At 31.7% G+C, this 11,794-nt stretch overlaps 2 protein-coding genes and 1 long non-coding RNA gene across 5 annotated transcripts; 2 read left to right on the top strand and 1 right to left on the bottom strand.

Moving 5' to 3' along the window:
• Positions 1-114: 114 nt before the first annotated feature.
• On the bottom strand, positions 115-11,302 carry LOC118447088 (phospholipid-transporting ATPase IF). 3 transcript variants are annotated; one of them, XM_085656790.1, is made up of 20 exons: positions 11,004-11,302; positions 10,618-10,895; positions 5,186-5,290; positions 4,853-5,107; positions 4,630-4,782; positions 4,247-4,548; positions 3,770-4,168; positions 3,594-3,705; positions 3,335-3,514; positions 3,105-3,252; positions 2,888-3,030; positions 2,574-2,813; positions 2,294-2,436; positions 2,055-2,214; positions 1,538-1,843; positions 1,248-1,434; positions 1,036-1,181; positions 848-951; positions 501-723; positions 115-385 (listed from the first exon to the last, which is right to left on the bottom strand). In XM_085656790.1, the coding sequence occupies exons 2-20, from the start codon at positions 10,750-10,752 to the stop codon at positions 356-358; spliced, it is 3,471 nt and encodes a 1,156-aa protein (XP_085512916.1). In that variant the 5' UTR covers positions 10,753-10,895; positions 11,004-11,302; the 3' UTR covers positions 115-355. The 3 variants fall into 3 exon arrangements, with proteins under 3 accessions (XP_085512916.1, XP_035734472.2, XP_085512918.1); XM_035878579.2 differs by having other exon boundaries at positions 3,594-3,880; positions 3,954-4,168; positions 11,004-11,301; XM_085656792.1 differs by lacking the exon at positions 10,618-10,895.
• LOC146873034 (uncharacterized) lies at positions 1,987-3,564 on the top strand. The gene is made up of 3 exons (XR_014982134.1): positions 1,987-2,422; positions 2,585-2,946; positions 3,309-3,564. It is a non-coding gene; the product is annotated as an uncharacterized LOC146873034 (long non-coding RNA).
• On the top strand, positions 6,712-10,706 carry LOC118447089 (2-oxoglutarate dehydrogenase complex component E1). Its single transcript, XM_035878581.2, has 14 exons — positions 6,712-6,806; positions 6,866-7,147; positions 7,215-7,425; positions 7,503-7,680; positions 7,777-7,892; positions 7,995-8,131; positions 8,216-8,361; positions 8,440-8,629; positions 8,718-8,939; positions 9,033-9,309; positions 9,411-9,496; positions 9,562-9,882; positions 9,959-10,243; positions 10,330-10,706. The coding sequence occupies exons 2-14, from the start codon at positions 7,001-7,003 to the stop codon at positions 10,525-10,527; spliced, it is 2,514 nt and encodes an 837-aa protein (XP_035734474.2). The 5' UTR covers positions 6,712-6,806; positions 6,866-7,000; the 3' UTR covers positions 10,528-10,706.
• Positions 11,303-11,794: the final 492 nt, after the last annotated feature.

Here is an 11,794-nt window from a genome sequence, read left to right as displayed (position 1 = left end):
TTAGATGATTATCAAATATATTTCATTTTTGAAAATAAATATATTTATTTTATATATAAAAAGGTATTTTTAGATATCCATTCATATGATAATATCGTTCGAGAAGGAGTGAGAATTATTTCCTATTTTTGAAATATCTTTTTAATAATTTCATATATTTTTGATTTCAATAATTTCTTTAAAACATTCATTAATATTAATTAATAATTTTTATAAATTTATAAAGAATATATAACAAAAAATAAAATAAATAATATATTACAGAGTATTTTACTGTAATAAAAAAAAAAGTAAAGGCATTTATAATGCATTTAGTTTTGATTTATTCGTTCCTATAGAAATCTAAATTACCCTTCTATGGTAAAATATTTCTGTTGTTTCGATCCTACAAATGAAAAAAAAATTACTTTCTATAGACGCTCTTGTTTTCGATTTAAAAATTTTTTTCGAAACGTGTATATATATATATATATATATATAACACTAATGAATATTATTACCTGAAGTTGATAAGATGTAACTGTTTCATCACCATCAACAAAATCCATAATATCTGGAGTTTCTTCATTTTTACGAAGAATTCTGTTTGGTCTATATGACTCATAAATTTTAATTAAATATCCAGGAATTAATGAAACAACAAGTATTACAAAAGTAAGTAACCAGAATGCACTTGATAATAGCAATTTGGGAAATACAGAGAGCATATCACCGTCATATCGTCTAAAATATAAAATTATTTCCTTACTGACAATATATTTCTTATGATATTTGATTATTTATCTTATAAAATGTTTATTATAACTGTCTCCTTCTATTAACTTAACCATTTATATTTTATACTTACACTTTTGTCATAGAATATAAAAATGCAAATATATAAAAGGATAATTCAGATAATATAATGATAAATACAAATGGTACTGTCCAATATGAACTGCATACTAATAACTTAAAAAAAGAAAAAACATGTTAATTATATATAATCGTTGCAACATTTTGTTCCAAAATAATATAAAAATAATAAAATTATACCTGACAATTAATGACAAATATAGCCATATGTAATATCCATGTACTATAAGACCAGAGTTCTACTGGCGTATTATCATATAAGATTATAGGATTATTATGTACATAAAAATATATTACAAAATATATTATACAAGTTTGCCATGTACCTGCAAAGCAATGAAATTTATTGTATATATCAGTTTATTTCGCAGATAAATGTTATGAATATTTACCCATTGTGAACCACAATATAAATTGTTTCCAAGATAATAAAAAATTCTTTTTATGAAGCTTATATAAATATGGATTGCTTAAAAGTTTATTGGAAGGATAGTCCTGTTCATATAATCCAAATAAAAGTATTGGAACTGATGTAAATAATGCATTAAATAACATCAGAAACATACTGTCATATAGCCCCTACATGAAAAACATTTAATATAAATATAACACAATGATACTTTTCAAAACTTGTGTGTGTGTATGTGTGTGTTCTCACTTTAATATGATTTAATAAACATACCTGAGTAGAAAAACCATTGTGTATACCAAATAATATTTGTGGAGTAATGAAGACAAAATTTTTATAGAAAAAGTATTGCGTTAAAATGCTAATTCGTCGATAGTACCAATGACCGTGTACAAGAAATACTTTCTTCAGATGTTTAAATCGTGTAAATGCGAAATCCGATGACATCGTTGCCTGACGTCCTTCTCTACCCATTATTCCTAAACCGACATGAGCTTCTTGAATCATAGAAACGTCGTTCCCGCCATCACCTACCGCCGCGGTTATTATTCCTTTTGTCTTTTTTATCATTTGTACGATCTGTAACATTTAATTTTCCCGCCACTATTGAAAGACACGATTCTACATTTCTATTGCACTTTATAAAGATACTACGTTATTCAATTTCATTACTAATTTTGACATTATTATTCAAAATAAAATCGTGTGTATTTACAAAAAGTTGTCATAGATAACGATTTATTTCCTTCTCGTTTTCATTATATCATTTAAATGATTTTTTATTCGTTACCTCGCTTTTTTGGAGAGGCGTTAATCTGCAACATACGACTGACTCGCATGACATTGCAATTTTTTTGAACAACTGTGGATATGTTTGTATAACCAAACTTAAACAACTTCCATTGATTATAAATCCATATTGTTTATAAGGTTCCAATTTCATTTGACGCCTGTAAAAAATGTATTCGCAAAAATTATATTGATATACGGATAAGAGAAAGGAAATTTGCTCAATGGTATTATATTTACTCGAAATTGGTAAGAGTAACGAAGCAAGTTTGCTTCGTTGTTTGTGTCATTAAACGTAGTATCTCAGTACCCTTTTTAAAATGACCACACAAGAAAGCTATATTTTCTGCTGTTTCTGCTTTGTCACCGGTAAGTACCCAAACCTACATAATAGAATATATATATATATATATATATATATATATATATATATATATATTATATATTATATATTATGAATAGGTTAATCGAATGATTTACTATACGCATATTACTTAAATAATGAAATAAAATAATGAACCTTTATTCCAGCTACTTTTAGACACTCGAGCGTTTCTTCAACGCCTTCTTGAAGACGATCTTCGACCGCAGTTACTCCAAGTAAAGTTAGACCACTTTCCATTTCTTCGTAGGCGCATTGTATGCACATTTCTCGATCTTGTCCGATGACTTGTCTTGCAACTTCGATATTACGTATTAACCGTGTATAATCTCTTTGGGTTAATTTTTTATAAGCCACTACCAAGGTACGCAATCCTCTCTAATGCAAAACACATAACGTTTTAGTCAATACACGTAAGTACATAAGTATCATTTTGTGGAACATTGATGTACCATAGAGAAATCTTCTACATGAGCAGCTGCTGTTTCGACGTCTCCTTCTATAATTAAAGGTAATATCGATGTGTCCGCACCTTTACAATACAACCACAAATCATCCGCAGTATCCTTAACTATTACCGACATTCTTTTTCTTTCTGTTCAAACAGAACGTGAATAATTAAATTTCTTTGTTTTCGATCTGTCAGATCACGATAATTTTTCAACTCACCAGAACTGAATTCTAATATGTCCATTTTCGTAAAAATAAGAATACTATTTTTTATTTTAATTTCCATTGTGTCCCTCGTGTCTTTATGAAATATAACACCGCATCTCGCACTTGCTTCTACCAAGGCTTTCTCGTCCGTCGATGTTGCCTGCAATACGATAAATTTTTTTATTTATTTATTTTTTTTTTTTTTTTTTTTTTCAGAAACATTTGAATATCATCATCCTTACTTGATATTCTGGAAGATCTGGATGCATAAGCAACGAACTATTAACTTTGGTAATCGTCTTTAATCTGAAACTCTTACGATACTCTAAGCGTTGCGTACTAATCGTTGACTTCCGACTTGGTGGTGCAATTTGAACAACGTGGCAAAGAGAAATACTCATCATGAAATGCCAGATTTCAGACTGTAATATTAATACATAATACATCTTATTTATTATAGACTTTCTCTAAATATGTATATGTAATCATTGTGATATTTGCCTGCCACGATTGTAATTTTACAGCCTCCCTTTCGTCTCCGTTAGGTGGTAATAAATAAAGATTTCCATCACAGTCTTTTTCTATATATACTTGTCCGTTGATGGAACATCGCCTGAATACCATCAGATTTTCAGTTAACGTACCAGTTTTATCAGTGAATAAATACTCGACCTGACCAAGTTCCTCGTTTAAATCCGACGTGTTGCTCAATGCTGGTTGATCGGATGCTTCGTCGTATAGATCGATGTCCCATTTGAAATAAACAGATCCTAGAAATTTTTGTATTTCTGAAAAGCACAGAGATTGCAATGTAAAAGAAAATATACATAACACGTTGAAATATTGTGCATAATGTCTCACCGATCGTAACGTATAACGATATAGGAACGATGTAATTATATAGAATAGTAAAACTGAGTAAATCTATAAAAAGAGATAACGGGGTTGTGGAACTTTTCTCCCCCAAATAGACGTCCCACGTTGAATTTGATTCTATTATGAATTTGAAAGTCGTTGAAATAATTATTTCAAACAGCAGGAGTATGATAAAAACAGTAAGGTATTTATTGATGGATCTGCGAAAAGATACGACATTTTGTTATAATCTACTTAGAATCGAAAAAAATCGAAAAAAATTATATTCTTTTACGTACCTTTCTACCGTTGAAAATTTATTCGGTACCGTTTTCGAATTTAACGATAACTTTGTATCTTTACCGGTATAAATGACACAACCAATCACGCTATCGATGTCTTTTAATATTGCTCCACGAAGCAACATATTTTCTATCGTTAAAAATCCACTCGTCGTCACTTCGTTAGAATTATTTTTTATTTCTATTTTTCCATTAAAACTATAAAGATCTGGCATTGGAGCCTGACACGTTACAGTCGCTTGCATAGATACGATCTCTTGCAGGGGCATCTTGGATACGATTTTTGGTACGTGTAACGACTAAATACGTAAAACAAAAGCTTTTCATTTTAAAGAACAACATGTAATCTGAAATATCTCGATGTAAGAATAAATAAATACCTTTAAATTTGTTTCTCCATCAAGGTTTGACGTTGTAACAAAACAATAACCAGAACTTTCGTCGCTGTGTAAAAGAAGAAGATCACAGGGAACATCCTCGTCTCGTCTTACCTTTACTATATCTCCAACGACTATTTGTTCACAATGAATTTCCTATGATGTTTAACGATATTTGTTATAAAATTATTATGGCAATTATACTTCACTACGATATTACACCGACCTGTGCACATTTGTTGCGAATAACTGTTACATATCTTTTATTAATTCTTTTATCTACCCTATATCGTAGATAATCTTCGTATCCCTGTTTGCAAGCAGTCACCAAAATGACGAACGTTAAGGGCAATGAGCTAGTCACTGGTAAAATTGGAGATTCTGTCGATAATGCTACTATTGTATTAAGAAGAAAATAGAAATTTGCTATTCGCCGAAACTGTTCGAATAGATTTTTAGGGATGAAATTCCACAATGTGTACTGCAAAGAAAAGTTAAAGAACTTACGTAGGATCTTTCTTATCGCAACTCGCGTAAAACTTTTATTACAAACACTCACTTTATGTGAAACGATTTGATTCCTCGGATATTGGCTTTTTGATGGGACATTGTCAGGACTTATTCTAATGATTCTATGTTCGGTGAATATCGAAGAGGCCTCGCCCTAAAAATGAATGTGTATATAAATACAATAGATCATTATTTGCGTCGACATTGCGTAGAATTTATCAACGTTAAAAATCGTACTAAGGAGATAATCAATAAATTACATTGAAAAGAATTATAAGAAATGATACATTCATTTGTACATTTTTCTTTTGCTCTTTTACTATAAAAAAAAAATACGTATATATTATTTCCCTTTGAAGATATTGTACGTCACATTTCGTGATTATATATGTGGGATATGGTAGAATGTAAGTGAAATATAATCCAAAGTAGAGTTTATTGTAAAAAGATAGATTTAACGCTTATCACTCGCAACGATAGATTGACTCTTTGTTCTGACCCTTTCTCTTTTCGTTGGTCTACTTAAGAGGACTATTCCTCCGTTGTTTTTTTTCTCACGTACATCCCGTACCCTTCATCCTGCATCTCTCTCTCTCTCTCTCTCTCTCTCTCTCTCTCTCCCTTTATATATATGTTTCATCTCTTTCTTTCATAAACAACGCACCTTCCACCCTTTTGTCCATCGAAAGGCATACTACATATATATGTATATATACGATAGGTTAATCCATCAAACATTTATATCTATTCGTTTTTTTTCCTTTTATGGATAATATTAATATATTTTTCTGCGTACTTTTACTGACAAATATTAGAACATCCTAGCAATAGAAATATCTTGTTTGTCATCAGACGGAACTATGAAAAAGATATAATGGATATTTACAAAAACGAGGAATATCGATTATGTGGATTGCTGGCAGAATGAAATTCATCGTATGAAGATTGCTACGAACATATTATTATATTAACATTGACGTTATATTTAAGAAAGTCGAAGTGTCAAAAAGAAATTGACTTTTAATATGAATAGAGAAAAATTGTTTTATGTACATTATTCTGTAAAAATGTTCAAAGAGAAATAATCGTATGTACACGTTCCAATTTGACTAAAATTCCTTTAGGGTTAAACAGACATTACATAAATTCAAAGATGTACACGACCGTACAATTTTTTTTATTACGTTTGTCTCAAAAGATAAGACATTGTCAAAAAAGGCTCGGACGTTACAAACACGATGCTGGTTCTAATGAAAGAGAAGACACTTTTCTTACTACGTCAAGTAATTATTATCTACAAAACATGTATAATGCTTGGTTGAAGGACAAAAACTCTGTACATTCCTCTTGGAATGAATTCTTTGAACGAATTCATTCTCAAAAGAATAACATCAGATCTGCTCTACCAAAAAGTAATATTGCCACCATTACCTCTAAAATGGCTGCGCGAAGAACGAAAAATGGGGCAGGACAAAATAGTAATTATTAATTTTTTTCATATTCGTACGCATATACGTTTGTTTATAGCTATATGTGTATAATAATTAACTTTTGATATTTGATCAGTTTCATTGTCACCCAAAACGAGCGGGTCGTCTTTCAATCAATCTCAAAATGAACGTCTTATAAATAAAACTTTGGACATTGATTCTACGATTCGTGCTTATCAGGTAGAAAGAATTATTTTTTATTACAATGCAACGATATTATAACATTTCAATGTTTCAAGACACGCGGTCATTTGATAGCTGATTTGGATCCATTGGGAATTCAAAATCCAGATTCTGCTAAGCTTCAAGGAACTGCTAATTTGCCACCAGCGATTGTAGTGAGAGAATATTTAAAAGGAATTACCGAGGCTGATATGAATAAAGAATTTTTATTGACGAGATCGACAATGATCGGTGGAGAAAAGAAAAGTTTGCCTTTACGCGAGATCATCATGAGATTAAATAAAGTTTATTGCGGGCACTTAGGTCTTGAATACACTTATATTCATGACCCTGTTATGGTAAGTGATCAAAATCATAATTAAATTAAAATATACATTTTTACACAGATGATATGCTTATCTTCAGTTAGATTGGTTAAAAGAAAAATTCGAAGTACCGAATGCCTGGGAATTATCTACCGACCACAGAAAATGGATTTGGATGAATATCATGAAAGCCGTGAGATTTGAAGGATTTTTACAGAAAAAATACGCTAGCGAAAAAAGATTCGGATTGGAAGGTTGCGAAGCATTCATCCCGGCGATGATGCAATGTTTGGAAACGTCCGCTGATAAAGGTAAGGCACACCCTCTCTCAAAATCTAAACAAAAATTAAATTTGACTTTATTTAATTTTAACATTTATATCCGTTAGGAGTGGAGACCGTGGCGATAGGAATGGCACATCGTGGTCGTCTAAACACATTAGTCAATGTTTGTTCGAAACCTCTCCATCAATTATTGACTCAATTCAATCCTATAGCTCTTGACGGCTTTGGATCTGGGGATGTGAAATATCATCTTGGAACGCACGCTGAAAAATTGTTACAGAGGTCTCGCGCTTTATAATATTATTTTGATTCGATCACTTTTTCTTTTCTTATATCGAGCGCCTTATATATCTTTATTTATATTGAATTCACATACAGAAGTAACAAAAAAATACATGTTTCCATTATGGCGAATCCTTCGCACCTGGAAGCTATCGATCCCGTTGTAGTAGGTCGAATTAGAGCCGAACAAGTGGAAAAGAAAGATACTAAAAGTAAATAACGAATAATTTATATGATTCTTCTATATCGTGAAAAAAAAAACCAAAAAAAAATTCTAATTCGCAAGATTTAAATCTTGAATTTACGTTAACAAGGTGAAAGATCATTGGCACTCTTAGTTCATGGTGATGCTGCTATAGCCGGGCAGGGCGTAGTTTTTGAAACGATGCACCTAACGAATCTACCGGAATACACAACTGGAGGTGTCATTCATGTCATTATAAATAATCAGGTAGGTTTTCGAACTGTATTATTGTTATAAAAAGATATCTATTCCGATAAATATCATCGTCTTTCAATACGTAAACAATTTTAGATTGGTTTTACGACCGATCCGAGATATTCTCGATCCAGTTGGCATTGCTCGGACATAGCGAGGGTCATAAACGCACCAGTATTTCATGTACACGGCGACGATCCGGATTTAGTAGTTTATTGTAGTCAAATTGCTAGTGAATATAGGTAAATATCTTTTTAAAGATCTGATTCGAATAAAATATTTATATCAAATATTTATGCGAAATATTTTTTATTTAAAAGAGCAAAATTTCATAATGACGTTATGATCGACATTGTCGGATATCGGAGATATGGTCACAATGAGTTAGACGAGCCTATGTTGACCCAGCCAATAATGTATAAGAACATAAGAGCTCATCCAAATGTTCTGACCATCTACAGCGATAAATTATTAAAAGAGGGTGTGATAACAGAAACCTTTATAAAAGAAGTGTGTCAGAATGCGTTCAATCTCACGGTTCCCGATGCTTAAGTTTTCTTTCTCATCTTTTTTTTTTTCTTTTTTTTTTCATTTTTAGGAAATCGATAAATACCTAGATCATTGCGAGACGGAATTTAAAAAAGCGCAATCCATTCAATCTATACACATGTGGGATTGGCATGATATACCTTGGAGCAAATTCTTTTCAAATCAATCTTCGGAAAATAAAATACCGAAGACAGGCATTAATTTGGAATCAATTAAAACTATGTGCAAAACTTTATCGACTCCTCCGGAAGGGATAACAGTTCACAATGCGGTGCGTATTCTGAAATGCGCAATTTTTTTTTCAATGAGTTAGATCTTTAATATTTTGAATATTCTTTGATATATTCTTTTGGTACGTGTATAGGTGTTAAGGACACTGAAAAAACGAGGAGAGATGATGTCGGAAGAAAAAATTGATTGGGCTATGGGCGAAGGTTTGGCATTTCTTAGTTTATTGAAAGAAGGACATCATGTAAGATTATCCGGGCAAGACGTTGAACGCGGAACCTTTTCCCATCGAATGCACATTATTCATGATCAGAAGAGAGACAAAGTATATAAAAATCTTCTCAACGATGTGTTCCCTGATCAAGCACTTTATACCGTTTCAAATTCTTCATTATCGGAATACGGGGTTTGCGGTAACAATTTAGCAAGACATATGAAATACACTATGCGTAAGAATATACGTGAATGATTTTATTGAAAATTAATCCTTTAATATTGTCGTCATACACAAAAGGTTTCGAGTTGGGATACTCGGCTTACAATCACAAGACGCTTACGCTTTGGGAAGGACAATTTGGTGATTTTTGTAATACCTGTCAGGTAATTCATAAGCCCGATATATCACAATGGTTGATTAATCTAAAATCACGATGAATACTATCTAGGTTACCATAGATTGTATATTATCTTCTGGCGAATCAAAATGGGGTAGGCAAGTGGGACTAGTCTTGCTTTTACCACATGGCATGGAAGGTCAAGGACCTGAACATTCGTCCGCAAGATTCGAAAGATTTTTGCAAATGTGCGACGACGATTGTATTCACATACCTGGAACAGAACCGAATGCTGCCAAAGATAAATCTCCGGAAGAAATAATGACGCGACAACTTTTTGAAATAAATTTAATCGTTTGCAATTTGACTACACCGGCGAACTTTTTTCATGTTTTGCGACGGCAAATATTGATGCCTTTTAGAAAACCACTGGTTAATGATCTTACATCCAGAGTTCTACCGTGACAGATAATAGATCGTTCATATGATTATCGATCAACTGTTCCAGGTAATCATGACACCAAAGTCATTGCTTCGACATCCCATGGTGATATCGAGTTTTAAGGAAATAGGCCCTGGTACAACGTTTCAACCGGTGATCAGAGATTACTCCGTCAAGCCAGAAGGCATTAAAAAAATACTCTTCTGTACGGGAAAAATATACTATGATCTCATTGCAGAACGTAAGACAAAACAATTAGAAGATAAAATTGCAATAGTGCGAATCGAACAAATTTGTCCTTTTCCGTATCACCTCGTTGCAGATGAAATAAATAAATATCCGAAATGCAAGGTAATCTTATGCTTTTATTTAACGATAATTACACCTCGCAAATCAATCAAATTCGTTAATTTCAAAATGTTATTTCGAATGTGTAGATAATGTGGTTCCAAGAAGAACACAAAAATCAAGGCCCATACTATTACATAAGAGATAGATTAGCGCTGGCTTTGCGCCTACGACTGGAAGAGATAAGTTATGGTGGCCGACCACCTAGTGCCGCTTCAGCTACTGGAAATAAGAACATTTATGCGACGGAATTTCAAGACATGATGAAAATGGCAATGCATCTTTGATTGAAATTCAAAGAATGGTTATTATTATAACGTCTTTCGAATATAATAATAAAAATTCAATGTTTATTACGGGGTATCACTTTAACTCACCAACAAACACAGATATTTCGTCCGTTTTATTTTCCAACGCGAAAAGAACGATCGATTTGTACGATTCCACATCGCCTTATGGCGTATTCTTCTTCCGTTCGATGTTAAAAAAGTAACTGACATATTGTTAAACATCGCATTCTATGCCTGAGCTCAGAGGTGCGAGATGTTGACGTAACTGACACGTCTCATATGTCACATCTGACATGTCTCATATGTGAGAAGATTTTTACAGTACATGCGCATTCGTCCTTAATTGAAGTTTCACACAATGCTTTCTATCATCGAAGATAAATACTCTAACGAATTTGATTTGATTCTGATTTGATTCTGATTTGATTGCAAATTACAAGTCAAAATAAAGCAATTCAATCTATTCTACTTACCATATTCGTAATCAGGGATGATCTATGTAAAACGTTCGATCAAGCGCACTTTTTGTTTAAAAAGGATAGAAAAATTGATTAAATATTTACAGAATTTTATAAAAATTATAATATTACGTTGAAATATTCATCACATTTGAAATGATTAATTTTTTTCTCGATGCACCACTATCTTTTTTACGAGATTGCAAACTTCTTTTATTTAAAATTTCAACGCGATAAAATGCTTAAATTAATGTCGATTGCTATAGACGATTGACTCTTGATTCTTGCAATCCTTTAATGAACAACTTAATATTATCGTGATAAAAGATGATAAAGAACTTAATATAGCCTATGGAACTTATATAGATATATAATCAATTCTCAAAACCTTGGTATTATTACCTTCTTAACGTTCTTATCAAGTTCGCGAAAGTCCGATAGTATAGTATTTTAATAAAAAAGATTATAGAATTCTTTACAGATAATATCGATAAAGAGATGTCATTTCAGCAATAATTTTATGATTTCTATTTAACGCAATATATCGTGCGATTTATTCTGACGATGATTTGACGATAGATCGTCAGTTGATCTTTGACATTGATTAGCGATTGCTAATGTTGATTCAGAAATAAAATCATCAAATTAAAAGTCTTTTATTTTTTTATTTATAATATATCATTTTTTTTTTTTTTTTTTTTTTTTTTCTGAAAATTGAAACTTTCGGTAAAATTGAAAGCTGTGATGTTCTTCTATTATATGCGTATGTACTGTATCTCTTTTTAAGAGATCATAATTTGAGCGCG

The sequence above is a fragment of the Vespa mandarinia genome, chromosome 4, assembly GCF_050613455.1.
Source record: "Vespa mandarinia isolate Hongniang chromosome 4, ASM5061345v1, whole genome shotgun sequence".
In the NCBI taxonomy this organism is placed as follows: Eukaryota; Metazoa; Arthropoda; class Insecta; order Hymenoptera; family Vespidae; genus Vespa; species Vespa mandarinia.
This window is presented reverse-complemented; position numbering and strand designations above follow the sequence as displayed.